Source organism: Caloenas nicobarica, chromosome 12 (genome assembly GCF_036013445.1).
Source record: "Caloenas nicobarica isolate bCalNic1 chromosome 12, bCalNic1.hap1, whole genome shotgun sequence".
NCBI classification, from domain to species: domain Eukaryota; kingdom Metazoa; phylum Chordata; class Aves; order Columbiformes; family Columbidae; genus Caloenas; species Caloenas nicobarica.
Genome location: NC_088256.1, coordinates 3,203,253 through 3,221,458, shown reverse-complemented (window position 1 = coordinate 3,221,458; position 18,206 = coordinate 3,203,253). Strand labels below are relative to the sequence as shown.

The 18,206-nt window shown below is 42.3% G+C and overlaps 1 protein-coding gene across 2 annotated transcripts in view; it reads right to left on the bottom strand.

The window, feature by feature from the left end:
- LOC135993286 (vascular endothelial growth factor receptor kdr-like) overlaps positions 1–18,206 on the bottom strand; it is a 132,566-nt gene that overhangs the window by 67,415 nt on the left and 46,945 nt on the right. For both annotated transcript variants that reach the window (XM_065643016.1, XM_065643018.1), the window contains exons 4-9: positions 12,373–12,500; positions 8,347–8,506; positions 6,590–6,726; positions 5,006–5,165; positions 4,304–4,421; positions 2,363–2,538 (exon numbers count right to left, since the gene is read on the bottom strand). In XM_065643016.1, coding sequence (XP_065499088.1) covers positions 2,363–2,538; positions 4,304–4,421; positions 5,006–5,165; positions 6,590–6,726; positions 8,347–8,506; positions 12,373–12,500 — 879 coding nt within the window. The remainder of the gene's footprint in view (positions 1–2,362; positions 2,539–4,303; positions 4,422–5,005; positions 5,166–6,589; positions 6,727–8,346; positions 8,507–12,372; positions 12,501–18,206) is intronic.

The following is an 18,206-nucleotide window of genomic DNA, read 5'->3' as shown; positions in this document are numbered from 1 at the left end:
AACAGCTAGAAAGTGGTTTGGTCTCCTTCTACATGTCTAAGTGTCTGCTCAGAGTGCAAGCAATTTAATCCATTCAGGTGCGATACGAGGATATCAGTCATGATGACTGGAGATAAAATGTCAAGTCATTTGTTGAGGAGTTAAGGGAAAAATGCAAATCTGCATTCAGTTTCAAGCTTCAGATTTTTTTTTGAAAGTAAAGCAAATTATGCCCAGTTCTGAAAAATCTGTCCCTTTACTGTAGCCGGAAACACAACAATAAAGGCTGTTTGCTGCTGTTGGATAAGCCTCAAGAGCAAAATTTGCCTTTTTTGGTCTCTATCCACGTGCATCTCAGCAAAACGACCCTCTCCTTGGGCTGAGTGTTTCACATAGAGCATGTCAGGTTAGTGCTGCACAGAAGAGCCCGGCAAAGGCGAGAGATTTCCTAGGTGTTTGTGTCAGTCCTGTCTGCAGCCAGGGCAAATGTCCTCACTGTTTGCAGCCTTCAGCTGAAAACCAACAGCACTCTTTGGCAGATATTTTCCTTTGCTTGCTCTCATTTCTGAGATGACCTTCTTTACCAGAAGAGAAACACTTGCTGTTTATTTTTCCTGTGCTTGACCACGCAGCACCTTCTCCAGTCAGTAACGTTCCTGCAGCTGCTGGACTTTGCAGACCCTTGAGAAATGGTGTTTTTGCAATTAAATAATGATTCCCGATTGAAGTCTCTGTGGGGCCGATCTCTCAGAAGGGCTGGCAGTGAGCACCACGCTAGGCACGCACTGTGTGTGACAGACGGAATTCCACGTCCTTGTACATATAATCCAGATGAAAGGCTTGTTCTGCACTTGAGAGCATGAGATGGTTTAATCCTGAAATAGCATCTTGCTGATGCAAACAAGGTCTGTTTGTTTTTTATATGCCTATTTGGAGAATAGCTGCTCTTCAAGTAAACATTCTCTTTGGCGTGCAAGCACCAATATTTACCTTGACAAGATAGTTTATTATCATTGTTAATTTTCTCTTCCTTTGAATGTTTCCGGTCTCTTAACATGACAGCAAAACCATTGTATGGGTAAACAATCTCAAGTGAACAAATTACTGCAGCTTAACACATTCTTCCTCATCAGCTGAGCTGCAGTACCTGACCACAAGCATGTTCCTACCTCTCTCCACTCCTAAATGACACATTAGTTTATGTAATGTTGAAGGTATTTTAAGCTATCATATCTTATTTAGCATTTTTAATAGGGCAAATGTGCTTAAGTGACAAGTTCTCCGTTTGCTAGACATTATTCTTTTGTGAAAGGTGAAGTGAGAAAAACACAAATGCTGGAAGTTACATGCTGCAACAGAATGTAAGTATACAAGAGGACAACTGAGAATATTTTTACGTGTAAAGAGGATAAAGAGAAAAGAATTCACCACAGAAAAGAAAGCAAACCTCTCTCAATAACTTCGTCTCACTGACCAAGTGAACTTCAGGGAATACAAAGGGAAGCAGAGCTAACTTTTGCCAAACTCCTACTTGGCCTCATGATTCAATCTCTGTTGCCAAATTCAATGGATTAAAAGAGGCAGTGGATGTGCAAAGAGACAAAGTGGCTCTATCTTCCATTATCCCAGCAAAATGCAATTCCAATATCTGCTTTCTCCCTATGCCAAGTGAACCTGCTTCAGTGCACACCACCATTTACTTCAGTTTTCTCCAGATTCCCCTGAAAATGAACCTGTCTCTCAAGTGGTCCCAGCAGGTAAATGACAATACGTAAAATACCGACTTAGAAAGTATTTCTGTAGCAGGATGATGGAGAGACATAAAAGACATGGTAGCTTATCTAGTTCCTTCCGTCAGCCCTATTGGGATTTTCCTGTCCCAACAGGATGCTCTCCAGTGCTTTGCCCAAGCTGGTTTTTAATCTCAAGGGATAAAACTTCCATCGCTTCTCTTGAGAAACTCTGCCCCCAGCTCCAAGACCTCACTACTAGACATCCTCCCAAACTCCAATTAAAATTTAAGTCCCGTTCAGTTTGTTCACTTTCAAGCCATTTCTTCTTCCCTCTGCAGAGACACTGTCCTGACACAAAGCTGCTGCAGGCTATTTCCGAGGTGCAATATCTCAGTGGAAAGTGACTTTAGATGACCTAGTTCCCAACTAACTCTTCATAGAAGCTCTCTATTCTGTTGCTTTTATTTAACCTGTGGTGAAATGAGGTGGATCTTCAGTGGTTCCTAAATAAGGTGGTCTTTGCACAGCACCGTAGCAGCTCATATCAGCTACACGCTGGAAATGTCACCCATTCCTGCTGACCAGTAAAGCAGGATTACACAAAAAATGAGAAAGAACCCAGTATGTCATTATAAACATCAAGTCCTTACCTGTCACTACCAGCTGCATGGTGAGGTTCTTATACAGGCCGTATTTTGCATTGCTCAAGACGATGGTGTAGTTTCCAGCATGCTTTGGTCTCACATCTCTTATGCCCAGTCTGTACTTCATTGGGTCCGGCTCGTAGCAAGTGTGGTTATCTTTGATCAGTTTGCCATCTTTGTACCTGTTTTGAAAGTCCCGTCAATGCTCAGCATGTGCACAAAAGCGTGTTAGCCCTCAGAAAACCCAACTGTTACCCGAATTAGAGTGGGTAAGGAGCCATCCTTCAGAAATAGCAAGGGAAACACAGATCTGTCATCGCTGCTTGAATTGAACATCTGTTCCTTTTATCCTTCCACACTAAAACTGAGTAGCACCGGCAGTGCTATGGGATGGCTGCATCCAGCAAACAGGAAAAAGATATTTTAATGGATCTGAACAGTGCCTTTTGCATGCTCAACTGCCATAACAAATGTACATCTAGATGCTCCCAAATTACGCTGAGTGTGCAACATTAAGTGCAGGAAATCACAGGTTAGCTAAAATTTACTTCATTGGTCTTGAAACAAGATATTAATTAAGCAGAATTGTCTTGCAGTGTGTATCTATGACCCCTTACTGTTTCTGAAAAAGCCGAAGTCTGTGATGTGGAGAACTTACAGTCAAAGGGAAGATCAGTGAGGAATTCACAATCTTGACTCCTCACTCACTAAGGGTAGGATAGCAGAGCCTGCACGAGCAGACTTCACTGCTAACCCAACATGCAGATTTGGGTTATGAATATGAAACAGGCCAGTCTTTGCCACACACAGAGCTTCAGGCTGGGTGGAAGGAGAAGCCGGGGCATGTGTCCTACTGCCTGAGAATGCTGGAAACCTCCTTTACAGTCGTTTAAACAACTGTACTGCGAGACCTCCAACATCAACAGCTGCAGCTCTGGACACGCAGTGCGGGCAGCTCTGGTGGTCCCGCAGCAGCTCCACGCTGAGCCCCGGAACAAAGCCTTGGCAGGGACAAGGGAGACGGTCCCCGCTTCGACTCATAAAAACACTTCCATCTCTTCAGTAACAATTACAAATATCTCCTGGCAGCACTGTTTTCACTGCTCTGACTGAATATTAGAGAATTTGGTGTTATTCTGCTGCTAAAAAAAACCACAGCAAACTGATCCCTGAGCAACGATTGTGCAGGTGCCTTGTCTGCCTGGACAGGCAAACAAACCCTTGCCAGCTGTTGTACGGGATTTCATACAGTTGAAGATGTGTAAGGTGTTGGATGGGGTTGTTAAAGACCCCCTGTAGAATAAAGCATAGAAAAAGTAGCAGGAGAGAGGACAAGCGGTGAAAGGGTAAAGAGAGAAATTAATATCTCCTGGGGTTGCTGATGTGTTTTCCCTCCTGTGAAGCTGGTCCATTACAGTCCTGGTGGAGCCTTTAGTTTGCTTGAGAGGATGCACTGCATTGTCTGCAAGGGTCTGACATTGCTGGTGGTACAGCGTTGGAGAAAATCCCTTAAAAGTTACGCAGAGAAACAATTTCTCATGTCGAGAGTGTGTCCTACAGCTTTCCATTATGCACTGCCTCCTTGCAGCCTGGCCACCACTAATGGTGGTAAAGTGGCAACCCTTCCTCCATAGCTTTCTACATGAATCTTCCAAACAGTTCTGTGCTCAGGGTCAACGAAACCCCCGTTTCTCCTGTAGGGACCTTTTCTGTGTGACTAGGAGGGAAAAATTACATGTGGAAGAGGTATGGCGTGGCCAGCTTCACAGAGCATATGTCAGTGCAGGAAGGAGTTGCATCTCCTTAGCTGAACTAGGGACCACAGCCATGAGCATTCCCAGCTCTCATCTTTTCTTTCTGTGGTAAAGAACAGTGAACATCTATCCTAGACACGAGCCCAAAAGAAGGTCACGTATTCCTGATTTTGCTCAAGATGATGGTACTCACCAGGTGACGCTTGGACGAGGAAAGGCGTCCACCTTTGCAGCTAGTTTCAGTGACTTGTGTCCTGATGTAATCTCATAGTAAGGTCCTTTCTTATGTGAAACTGTAAGGAAAGGTTTGTCTGGAAAGAGAAATGAACAAGAGGATAAGTAATGGCAGATCTGCCACGGTACAGCACTCACATCTTTGAACTGCGTCATGTCTACCCTGGATTTTTTTGCAATATGGATGTGCAGAAGCTGCAGACAGCCAAAGGGAAGGATGAGGTGTAACCGCAGATCCCCTGCAAAGCTCAGCCACAGCCAGCAAGGTCTATCTCCAAATGAAGGGCTTTATATTTAAAGCAGAGAACATGCATCTGCACTGCCCCTGGAGCAGTGTGTAAAAATGCCTGAGGTCTCTCTTGTCCGTGTGAATGCCAGCAGGCCAGATTTTCCAGGGCATCAGCAACCACACATGGTGCCAGCTTTTGCAAAGCAGTTCAGCTCCAGTTAATCCATGTCCGCAGACACATCTCACTCATGAAATCATAGTGCTGGGTACCGACTCTCACATAGATTGATTAGAGATTATAGATGGTTAATGGTTGCTTAGTTGGCGTTCTTCCTAATGCTATTTGTATATTAACAGATTTAATAATGCGGCATTATCCTTTAAGCATAAAAACTTGGTTCTTAGGTATTCTGGTGTAGCTGCAGAACTTACCGTAGACCGTAATGGTGACGTTGGCCTCCAGCCTTGTGACGTTGAACGTTTTGCATACATACGGGCCTGCGTCCTGCATGCTGACATTTTCAATTGTCAGGCTACTGCGAACTTCATACACCGTGCCACTCTGGTCTATTGTTCTTCTAGGATAAGGGTGCTGGAAGTCAGAAAAAAAAGGGGTTCAAAAAGCAGCATGATCTGGGTCATTTTGTTCATCCTTTCAAAGTTTGTCAGTAAAGCAGTGATTCATATCAAAATTACCATATCTCCCCCTCACTGAAATAAAGAATACAAAAGACAAATCAGCAGGAAGAAGTTCTTGTGTGAGGTTTCATTATCAAGTCTAATGAGAGAGAGGAATGGAGTGGAGCTGTGGCACTTCCCTGCTGAAATCTGGGCAGGCAGGTAAATCAGGGGCCGCAGCACAGACCAGCCCAGGGCTCTCAGTGCACAACTGCCGCTGTGCTTTGGTTTTTCTGTTGCTTTGGGGGGTTCGGATTTTTTTTTTTTTTTGGTCACGGTCAGTATTTTTCCATCTTAAAAACCTCCTGCTTTCTAAAAGAAATATATTATGACAGAAATATAATATATTATGACAGCCAAGTGCCAATGCAAATTCCTGAAGAATTTTAGGAAACATTATTATTGCTTCTGGTCAGATTTTTGATCCCAGAGATTTGGCCAAGAAATTTTACACTCATAATGTTAGAAATCTAAGGAGTGTTCGTAGAAAAACAGCTCTGCTCTATCACATGGAGTTCAAGAAGCAAAACTGAGTAACACCGTATTGCTTGCACTTCTATAAATTCTGTGTTATATTTTCTGTAGTTTCTTCACCAAAACAAAATCAGACATTCTTTCTTTAAGTGGACAAAATAGGTCAAAAAATAATCAATTTTTAGGAATCACATTTTACACCTTTCCAAGAGGCTCAGATCCTTCTTTGAAATATATATTTTGCTGAATTAAAAAGAAAAATAAGCAATCATTTAAATTCCGAGCATCAAATAGAACCATGAGTACTATCTCAGATAAATGAACTGATTTGGAAAATACCCCTTCTTCCCTCTTTTTTTCCTTAGGACAACTAAAAGGTTTTAAAACATCAAAGCAAACGCTCAGTCTCTATGTTTCTACTTCAAATTTGGCTATTTTATATTGCATTCCACAGAAAGCTCAAGAACCTACAGTTGGAATTTAAATTTCATTCTTTGGTGCAGATTTCAGATACAATTGGCTTCGTTTCACTTTTTCACCCCTAATAAATGCCAAGATGGATGAGCAGGTTGACAACTTGCAAGCTTCACTGCTGCTTTTGGGACTTGCCCCTGTGAACCATCCCCTCCTGGCTTTTCTTGCAAGCATATTTATAGCCTAAGATTTGCAGTTTCATTTGCAGGTTCAAGATGGTCAGATATGTTTTTCATCCGAACTAAAAATACAATCAATTTTAGGCTTACAAATGGTTGGCTGTATTTCAGAATAAGTAGTAGTTAGGGTTTACTCAGCCCTTGGGACAGATTTTCTTTTGGGTAGGGGGAGACTGCATGAGAGCCAAATTCAGAATTTTCATCAACTCACTCTCCCATTAGGACACGTCCATATGAGCTCAATGCGCCCGTTGATGAAGGTTTCTGCTCTGCATTCCAAATTGAGAGTTTCTCCCACCAGCAGTTTTTTGGGAGTTGCTTTCAGTTCCAGGTTCTGTACTCTGCTCTCTGAAATGAAAAACGTAAAGGTATAACCACGCAGCACTCTCCACATTAATGGCATTTTAGATGGAATCCTCGCTCCAGTTGCCTCTTCAACATCCACTCCTTTCAGTTTCCAAACCACCTCACCTTCTTCTGTAATTTCTGTGGAAATTGTAGGAAATGTCCACAGAATGGAAACAGTAGGTCAGCTGTATAAATGCCTGAACATCAGCTGATCAAACTAATTGATCACATGTGGACACAGTAATTTATAAATTATTTTTCTTGCATTTTGTTTGGCTCCAGCCCTCACTCATCAGCTCCACAGCCATTCTCAGAAATACTTTTCACAAGTGACTGATCCTTTTGAGTGCCTCAACATTTGCATATCTGCAAGAGGATTAATTTCTGTAAAACACAAAACATGATTTCGCGGCCCTCTGATGAGCAGCTGCCTTTCCTTTCTCCAAATCTTGGTCTTATGTATTTATTGATGCCTTAAATACATCAGCTCTGCAATAAGCCACATCACATTTATGGTGTCCCAGACCAACCACATGTCTGACCACTGTACAGTAACACATGGTAGAGTAAGATATTGCCTGTGTCTTTTTGGGAGAGATGACCTAATGGGTTTTTTAGCTTTGCATTCATGATTCTAGTAAAAAAAAATTACTCCGACAATCAAGAAAAAGAGAGAGAGATTTACAGGACTTTTATTTGGCTGCCAGACAACTGTACAAGCCTGTTGTTTAAAGCTGAGTGCTAATTGTATAGAAGGATGTCGTGATCTAATGGGAACGAAGTCACAAGAAACTTTCCTCTGTCAAAAAATAATGTATGAGGGGAAAACAAAGGAGAAATAAATTGTAATTTGCTTCATATAAACCTACAGCACTCAAAAATTTAATGTTTAGTTGCTTCAAATTAAGATTTTAATTTTGAGCTGAAGCTCAACTGTAAATACAAGGCAAAGGGTGTAGTACCTCACCAAGCGAAACTATATAAAAAAGCAAAGATTTTAATTCGCAGTTTAATGAGATTTTTATACCATGATCTTGTGTGTTTAATGTCCAGAAGCAAAAAGAGAGCTACTGTTTGGTTTATCCCAAACCAGCAGTTGTTTTAATGTAGACCTGTCTCAACCCAAGCAAACAAAGTCTTGGTGGGGTTTGAATAAAACACTCCTATTTTGTACCGCCTCAACACCTGGTAAATTTTCAAAACCAGGAGTGGATCAAATCCAAGTTCTATCGAATAGGAAAAAGTCAAGACAATTAAATTAAACAGTATTCCCTGAAAATAGACAAACAGTTTCAGAACAAATATGAGGCCTTGGTACTTATTTTTAAAATGTTCTTTAAGCTTCAATGATTGTTTGCTGCTACCCTTATCTACAGTCATGCTGAATAAAGCTATAGCTAAATGGAAAGTTAAATGTATTCACGAGGTGCTGATGTCTACATCTTCTTATTTGCAGGAAAAAAGGAGAAGAATGAGTTTGCTTTTAGCATTCCGGCTTGGACTTGCTGCAGATACGTAGCAATGAGATATCTCAAATATAATTGAGGCTAACCAAGAAGTAATGCAGGGCTATGAAATAGGAACATTATGGCCATTCCTCGGCGCGCAGCAGCCGCTCACCCAGTCTCTGTGCCATGTAGTAGGAGGTGAAGACGCTTCCATTGACATTGGCCGTGCAGGTGAGTACTCCAGAGTACACGAAAGAATGCGAGGGGATGACAAATCCTTTCCTGGGGTCCCACACCATTCTCTTGAAGTTCATCTCCACGGAAGAAGGATACTGAGAGAAAACAGACAGAGGGGAGGCTTGTGAGGCTTTCCCTTTCCACCACAGAGGCAAGTAGCCAAGGCTGTTCTGCTGTGGATATTTGGGTAGATATTTGACCTTTCGGAGTGGCTGGTGGTCTCGTTCCATACATAACTCAAGCAACATCAACATAAGCAAATAGAAAATCCCTGCCTAAGGTATGACTGTCCTTGAAATCCAAAACTTGGACATCATAACTGGGGCTTTTGATTCAGTTGCTCCAGTCCTCTCAGATCTTAGGCAAGATACCATGCTACCCATTGTGGGTCTCATTTCCCTCATCTCTTTGCTGGGCATAATTATGCCTATCTTACACGAATTTTGTGAGGTAATCTGTGTTTAAGAGCAAAATTTGCTTCTCCTAATGCTACATGTAGCTACCACATGTTTTCCTGGGACCCCGCAGTACTTTAAAAATGTGTGAATTTAGATCCCAAAAAATCAGAGTTATTCGTGTCACTAACTCACCTGATAAGCTCTAATCTGTGGCTGGTCATCAGATTCTCTCTGTATCACAGAAAGGAACTTTCAGAGCTCACTTTCAGAGCAGGCTGTTGATTGCCACTAGGCACTGAGGCAGCCTCGATGACTTAAGATGGTAAATTATAGGATGGCAGAAGTAAGGAGACTTAGAGATGTTTTTTGTCCTAAATTCATAAGTACTTGTAATTTTCTGAGACTCTCGAAAAAACTACCTGTACGTTCTGCTTACGAGAAAAAAGTGAGGATACGAAAGGCAAATGTGGAAAATAAACTAGAGTAAACATTCATTTAATAAGAGTGAACCCTCTGTATACCCTTGGACAGCAGCAATGTCAAGCAGGTTAGCTTTTGCTGGTGGGAATAATTAGTTTATTATCACAGTGAAATCATCTCTTTGCTAGAGAAAATCCATTGGCTGAAGAATGAAGGGTTTGGGGAAAGCCTGCAGTTGCCACATGATAACTAACTTTATTTGCACAGTTCTTCTCCCTCCTATTTATCATATACTGGCTCCTCAAAGGTGAGGCAAGTTGATGTTTTCTTTCTCAGAGCTACCCTGTTGTAGCTTTGGGAGCTGCACTAGGGACTGCAAGTTGGAACTTCCCCAATGATGTAATAGTTTTGCTCTTATTCTTGTTATTACACAGCATGCGATTTATTTTTCTGTCTCCAAACAAACAGTAGTTTTGTATGGCAGAGGGGTTTAAATAGGGTTCAGTTTAAATTATACTCCTGTTGTGAAGTAATTTCAGCTCCAGGCTTTGAGAGCTGATGCTTGTACCTCTCCTATGAATACAGAGTTGATCAGGTTGGCATTGTTTTAGGTTGCTTTTTATTACATATTCAGCAGAGATCAAAGACAAAGTAATTTTGGCTGTGGGGCAGTGACTGGTGATGTTGCTGTGGGGAAGGAGGCACAGCGAGACAGCTGCTTTCTTTTGGAACAGCACTTCCGACAGTAGGAAACATGGATTTCATGTAAATACTTTTGTGTTCAGAACCATTAGGAAAATTCAGGAAAATTACAGAAGGTGATCTGAGACCTGATGTTTAATCATGCTTTAACACCCATGAAGGTCAAAGCTGTAGGTGGCAAATGCACGCTGAACCAGCTCAGGGACTGAACAGATCTGACAAAACTGAAAATGCTTTTTTCCCCCCAGAATTAAAATCATGTTAAGCAAAATCAAAAGTTTGAATTATGTGTCTTAGCTTGGGTTTATTAATAACAAAAACGATATGTAGAGTTAGCTCGGATCTGTTTAGTATTAGCAAGAGGTACCTTTCCCCATACATATTTAAAGGCCAGAGAGTGCAATGATTTTAAAGTATAATGGTAACATAAGGAACTTAATTTAAGGTGGAAAAAAGTACATTTTCTACAAGAATAATAAAATGTGATAAAGCTGAATTTCGTGGTTTGGCAGCTCTGCTCTCTGGTGGCTAGGGGAAGGGGAAAGAAAAAATAACCCTACTGAGGAGGCCCTTTTCAACACTACACACATATTAAACATCTTCATAAAATATTCAAAAATATATATTTAAACAATCAAACAAAAAGCGTCAATGCTGCTTGAAGGAAGTCACAGTGGCTTTCCTCCCTTTGAAGTGCGTTGTCTATTGGAGATTAAATTTGGAAGAAGAGGATGTTCTAAATTTGTCTGACGGCCTTGTTCACCTCTCCTCCCCTGTCCTTACCTCCCGCCCGCTTCCTCCTCGCATGGGAAGCCGCCACCTTGGCTCCACACGGCGATATGAAATTCCCAGACAGGGCAAAACAAGCGGTGACTTTCCGTAGATGGAGCCGGGGCCGGCAGCTCCCAAAGCCAACAGGCGCCTCCCAAAGCGCGTCCCCCCGAGGAGCTCCCCGCCCCGGGAGCTGGCGCTCAACATCTACATCCCTGCCCTGCAGCCCAGGGGAAAAAACCTTGCGGGAACAATTTTCTTTGCAATTCAAAAGGGAGATTTCCGTGGAGGTTTCATTCCAGCTGCAGCTTGCAGCAAGTTAAAGGACTTCAGTTTGTGTTTGAAGAAATTACCAGGAGAGAATTTCGCTGGCAAGCAGGGACAGCAGGGCTGCCTATAAATAAGGGGACAAATGTGCAGGTCTGCTCGATCGAGGTTCCAAGGCCACATTTAGGCTCATGCGACTGTGCCGAATTCAACAGCAATACTCCAGCAATGAATTTGGTCGAAGTAGGCTTAAATAAGATGGGGATATTTCATTTTGATAGCCAAGGAGGAGAAGGTGATAACACTTCTCCAGGCCGAAGTGATAAGCTTTATTCCCTGCCTTTTAATCCCTACTGACAAAACTTAAAAATAGAGATCTGCTAAAGCAATAAGGCTCGTGCTGTCCCTCTGCACGTCTACTGGAAATGTGCCATTGCTCTCAGCAGGAGCCCGAGCGCTGTCTCAGGCCTCCGTGATTCTATGTCCTGTCTCCCAGGAGAAGGAGACATCCAGCAACTAAGACATCTGACAGCTGAGAGGAGCAGAGGTCCTCGGACCCCTCTGCCCGCACGGCATCGGCCGATCTGCGTGTGCTCCGCTCTGACACCACATCAGCACAACAACCTCATCTCCCACAGCCCCCAAAAACGGGCTGTAGGAAAGGGGCAGAGCGAGGCCTTGTCCCCGTTGGGACAGCCTGGTCAGCCCAGCGGGGAATGGAAAGGCACATCGTAACCTATAATATTAGGTAAAAGGCAGGACTAGTGCCCAGAGACCTACGTTCTGTTCCTCACCCCATGATGGGCGTCTCCGTAGAGCAGTTCTAAAGTGCTTTAAATGAGTGACTAGATCTCCATCGATTGAGGAAGCCCCAAGACCTTAAATTTCCACTTTTATTATACAAAATGGCCTTGGCCTCCACAGACCATTCTGAAACCTTGACATTCAGATGTAACTGCTGCTGAAGGGATGGATGCTGTGGCCATTTACTTCCAAGGCTGAAACTTAGTTTATGAAATAAAGCAGAAATGGGCAACTGTTCTAAGGAGATTCAAGGTATAAAAGAGATAAATTTTCATGGGGGTAACTAATAGCCAGGTGTTACACAAAGAATTTTGAAGAAAAATAGTGTTGTCATCTATCTTTGCCAATTTATGGAGGAATATCAAGCCAAAATATGAGAAAAATATGTGACAAACTCAGCTTAATCCCCAAAACACTCTTGTACACAGTTCAGTGGTAGCAGACTGCAAGAGCAGGACAGTGCTTCTGGATTTTCAGTGTCTTTGCTATTTTTTTTCTGAAACTTATCCAGCTTCGTACATTTTATTTGCTATTTTTAGCTGTTGTGTTGGCAGCCCAGGCCTCTGAATTGGTTGAGTTGCTCTGAAACAGTCACTTACCTGGGTAAGCTTAGGTTTGATATCTGGCGAGGTAACTCGGCAGGGGACAACAACTGTCTTCTTAGCATCTAAAATGTAGATGATTTCAGGATGTTCCGGGTGAATCTCCACAAATGGATTTCTGTAGTCTGCAGGGTGAAGAACATTGATTTGTAAAAGCGCTCCTTTACTGATCAATGACCAGAAGGGCACTGTAATCAGAGCCCATGGAAAACCCACTGTAGCATGTGACAAGACATCCAGTCACATCTTGCATGTTTGCAAATGCCAGTGTCATCCAGGGATTATAGCCAAGGATCAAGAATCGGAATATTTTACCAGTTTGCAGTGTAATCTGGTAAAAACTCATCTTGTTATCTATCACCCATCTATAAAAATAACAAGTCAGCTCCACAGGTCTTCATGGCACCTGAGTTAGTTCTTTCCCCCGGTGCTCTGAATTTGTTTCATAGGTGATATTGTACCACAGCACTCCTGAATTCCACGGCAGTAGAAGTGCAGAAAGCACGCAAAACTGGAATGTAGACCCATAATATTTAAAGCCAGGCAAAAATAATCTGTTTAACCTAACAGGGAATTAGCCTGATCATGTTCTTGGGGTTCTGTGGGATTTTCTACAGATCTGCTACAATAAATCAGACTGGACATACATATACAATAGAAATAAATAAAAATCTGAGGTAGTTTAAGTGAATAAAGCTTCCGAGTCTCATTCACTGGTTTTTCATTGTATGAAAACAGTGATCGGTCATCAGACAATTAAAATGCTGTTTGTGAAATCCTAAAACCTTCAGGATTTTTCTAAAAAGCGTTCTTTGACTTGATGTTCTTATGGTATGAAGTTTCCAGTACCATCCAGCTAATGCAATACCAACTACACCACACAGTGTAGGCAATCGACCACTTTTGCTTTGGATTATGCTGTTGACAGGAAAGGATGTGCACCCTGCACAGTAACCTCAACCTGCTTGTCCTTGGCTTGGGACCTGCCTCCACACAATTATATTTTAGAAATGGCTTCATCTAAAGCATGGGAAATAGCTGGCATGAAAGGTTCGTGAGCCATCTAGGTTGCAAAAATGTGCTCTGAAGTATTCTGACAGTACTTTAAAAAAGCATGTGCTGTGGGGAAATTAAAATCAGGTTTCAAAAGAATGCTTGACTACTCCCAAATGGGCTAAATTGGTAATGACTGCAGTCAGCTGGGGCTGGCACATCCATCGCTATGGATCACTGGGAGGCCTTTAACAATGGCCAAACGCTCATGGCTTTAGAGAAGGGAAGAACCTATAGTGTAGGAAACCAACTCTCTGATGTTGTATAATGAGGAAAAATGTCCTCCTTGATGAAGATCATTGATGTGCTTCCTGAACTACCCTTATATCCTCATGTCATGTTTCCTGTTTAATACTTCATGTAATATTAAGGAATTTTTAATAGAGAAAAAGAATCAATTACTTGTTGCTTGGTGGATCTAGCCATTGCCCAGAATGGCACATCTCTCTGCAAATACATGAAAAAGTCCACATGCTACCAAATCAAGACGGCAATGCTACTTTTGTAGCTACCGAGGAAAAAACCCTGTATACAGAGTTCTAAAAATTCCAAGTATCCCGTTCTGGGTGTTGACCATTTTGGCTATTCTCAACAAACAGTCTAAAATTGTGAAACCCTCCAGAATCTCTCCTTTCCCAGTACTTCATCCCTGGAAAACAGTCTTTTGCTTCAAATCAGTGGGGATCCGTTTTTCCATTTAAAACGAATGTTCCCCGCACGGACCCTAGCGGGGAGCTGTGCATCCCATGCTGGAGGATCTGTAATTAAACAGTAGGCGAAGTGCTTATTCATGTTGAATTTTTCTGGGTGACAAATGTTCTATGTGTGAGTGATGTAGCTATGCTTCTAGGTGACCTGCAGAACAGTTTCAACAGGGACTGTGAGATTTGGATTTGCTCTTCCACAGCTCCACCGACAGAGGAAAACAGAGCTGGTTTATCTCACTCACTTTGTCTTTATTTCTCCACAACCGGTAACTCATCTGGGAACAGGTCATTCATTTGGGGATATCAGTGTTGATTTCCTGGCTAATGACAACTGTCCTTGCTTAAGGAATGTCATGGAAATACGTAAGTGCTGTCACTTGGAATTAATCGTCAAAGAATTAGTTCGGTGCAGAGCTGGAGCTCCTTTGCTCCACAACCCAAACCAGTTTGACGCACATAAACATGAAGGGTGAAAGGCAGGGACTGAGACTAGAGAGTGGGACTGTTGCCTTTTGTGGTTTTGATAGCATAATTTTAGCTCTGAGACCAGAAAATAGGATTCTAAGTGGACAAAATGTACCACGTGCTTCATCACGATGAGAGCAAATGTTGTTTGGAGCTCCTTGTGTGTCTCGAGAAGGTCACACATGTTGGGATGATGTTTTACAACAGGCACTTGGGTCACTGTGCAAGTACAGGAGATGCATGATTAATGTGGGAGCTGGGAGGAGGCACTGAACACAAGGCAAACACAAGATAACGACCAGAAATCTGGACCGTGTCTATCATTTCTAGTAGTGTCTTTTCATGTCAGTTTTATTCCTTGCCATTGGTTTATTCTGGCTGGACTGGTCTATAAAAAAGTATGTACTTTGGAGTAAGGGCATTGCAAGAAACGTTACGTGAGAGAGATGAATTAGAATTAAAGAATTAGATGTGAACTTTACATCTGAACTTTCTGGTTAGGCAGGCACTGGTTTAATCAAACCTTGAGCTGAGAAACCTGATCTCCAGACCACAACTTTGTAGCTTGTGCCCATCCCTAAAACTAATAGGAAATATTTATACTCAAGCCGGCGTTTTATGCACTTTCCCAAACAGGTCCACTAAATTCTTCTTTTGAGTCACATTATTAAAATGTGTTTAGCGTTTTTCCCTGAGAATTAGTGCTGTGTAATAGCTGTGTAGTCTTGCTCTCCAGCTAAACTTGGGGGTATCAAATTTGATGATATTTTTAAAGCCAATTTTAAAGCTTGTGCAAATGGTGAAAGGCCTTTCTACTTAAAAGATGACCCTGGATTGTTTAAAGAAGATCCTTGCATTATTTGTTGTAGGAAAAAGCAGATAAAGTAGATTTTTGTGTATTTGCAACAAACACTGGGTGTGCAAAAAAGTGTCAAGGGAAGCGTATTCATATTTCTTTTTAGTCCTATGGAGAGAAAGAGAGAAAAACTAATGTGCCAGGTGACAGGGGGAGAAGGCCAAGAAGAAACTTGCTGTGAAAAAAGGAGCTTCTTGATACCAAACTATTAACAAATCCGGATCAAATTTTGACTAATTGTTTTAACCGAAAAGATGGGAGCACTGAATTTAAAAATATTTGTGCCAGTATTTTTAGAGGGAATTTCAGAATAGCACTGTTTGTTTTAAAAGTAACGTAAGTCAAAAGAAGGCAGTTAAGCAGAAGTTAAATAATCCTAAAATGTCATAAAATGTTGAATTATGCAGTGATTGAAATATCTTAGTCAAAACAGAATAAAATGTCTCAAAAATATTTCCTGTTCAGTGAAGAAAAAATAATTCTTTAACCCCATTCTCCTCTACCATCTCTCCCTACCTCCAAGGTTGACCTCTGTGAATCTTTTTAAGATTCACAACAGACCTAAAAATAATCTACTTTTTTCAGCAGTGAATAGGATGGATACTCATCATAGTGGTACTAAACTACTGAAGAACACCTAAACGGGAAGCATGAATTTACAGTGTATGTAACAGAAGTTATATTTCACTCCTAATTGATTTTTAATAGCAGCCTGCACCTGAATTACCATATGTCTAGCCGGTAGCTAGAATTACACTATCCTAGATCATAAGCTGCAATCTGAATTGGAAGCCAAAATATATAAATCTAGCCTTCCACCGTCAGTATTTGAAATCTAGATGGCGTTTGAAAATCACTGTGCAATTAACAACAGCAAAAGGCAGTTTCTGGGTCATAAAGATTGGGTTGGGAAAGGAAAGGACGGCTTGAGCTGTGATTGATTGTTAATTGCTACTGGATATCAGGTCTCATGGGCATTATGTTTACTCTGTTTTGAAAAAAAGCAAAACAGTTTCTATTTTATGGGTCTTTCTCTTTCGTACAGTAAGTGAGGTTTCCCAGAGCCCAGTGCGGTGAGCAGGTGGCTGTAATGTGTGTTATCTCGGGGCTTTATCCAGGTTATAGGCTCAGCCTAAAAAGAGCTCTCTCTACCCAAGGCCTCTTTCCCTCCCTGTTGCAATCTGTGAGTTTGGGGAAAAGCCCCTGAAGTGAAGATGCTGCTGTGGCTGCTACTTGCAGGGCTAAACTATGAGAGTTTAAACGTGAGTTTAGGTCTACACTTTGGCCATCAGTGGAAAGCGACCCTGGAATGAAAGGCACAGGCACTTGCAGGTGAAGGTCAAGCACTCACTAAATAACCCAGGGTATGTGAGTGAGCCCAGGGAAGCTTTTTTTCTCCCTGTGAAACTCTGTGCAAAAGAAAAAACAATATCATCAAGTGCTAAAGAGTGTCAGCACGCAGAGCAAGAGAGCGAACCCTGGTGCGTCCTGCCCCCTGCTAGTGCTTCGCTCCGGTGGCTCCAAAACCCGCTGGCATCGGGGAGGAGACACTCGGAACAAGAAGACTTTTCCAGGCAGCTGGACTGTTCACTTAACAGATAAGCAAGTATGAAGTGGCTCAGCTTTGGATCTTAACAAAATGACAAAGTATAAATACTGAATAGGGAACTAATCAACTGCCAGCTGATACCTTTGTTATGATTTGTGCAGACAAAAAACTGAATCCTTCATTAAACTCTTAAGTAGTTCAGGCTGACTGTGGCATGGAAAAATGATCTGCTGGAACATCGGGAGTGTCACTGCCAGTTTTACAAACGTGTTCACCACTTTCAGTTAATCAGCAATCAGTTAACTCCTTGTAAAAAAGTCTCTCAGAGACGTAACTTCTTGAAAGAGAAGGGACAAGGGCACTTTTCTTTAAAAATGATAACCTCAGGGAAGATCTCCAGTTCCAGATGGTGTGAATCGATTGCACTCAACTGTTGCAATTGGGCATGGGAAGCGCAGGTGCCATCCTGCAATACAAGACTTGGAAACTCTCTGCAGCTACCAGCACTGAACTCAGAGGGAAAAAATTCTCAGCAAAGAAACACTTTATGAGAATAGGGTATTTCCCTGCAGCTTGGCACATCTCTTCCTCCTGAGTTGGGAAGGTAATATGCCCTATGAATCTTACCCCTAAAGAAACACCTCTCAGTTTCCATAGGATAATTAAAAAGGATAATTTACTGTGGGCTGCAAAGCTCATTATATGTGAAGAAAGACAAGAGCCATAGCACATTAGGGACTTATCGGCTGCAGTACCGGCTCGGAGGTGAGGGAAGGGCCCCTTCCCTTTGGTCTCAGACTGGCTGTCTGGCTCTCCAGGTCAGTGGAAGTTTGCAGGAAACTGCAGCCAGGCCAGGGTGTTACTGTTTACCCAGCACAGCTCAGGAGGGAACACAAACAGCAAAGCGAAGGAAGCCGAGGCAGCGGGACGTGGAGGAGAAGGGGCCTGCGGTCCAGCCACAGGGACAGAGCCAGGCAGAAAAACCCCTCCTGCTGCACACACAAAGGTCAAGTGCCTGTAGGAACGTTGGTTACCTTCAGGCGGTGAAACCCCGCATGTCTAAATTCTCTCTCTGTCTAGAAGGAGAATAATTCCTGCTTGAGATGAGCTTAGGGAGGGTCGCTTTTAACTCAGCAGTCTAATAGCAATTGCCTGAGGAACTTGCAGTTCTCTCTTCAAGCCTCCGCAGCGACAGCATGTG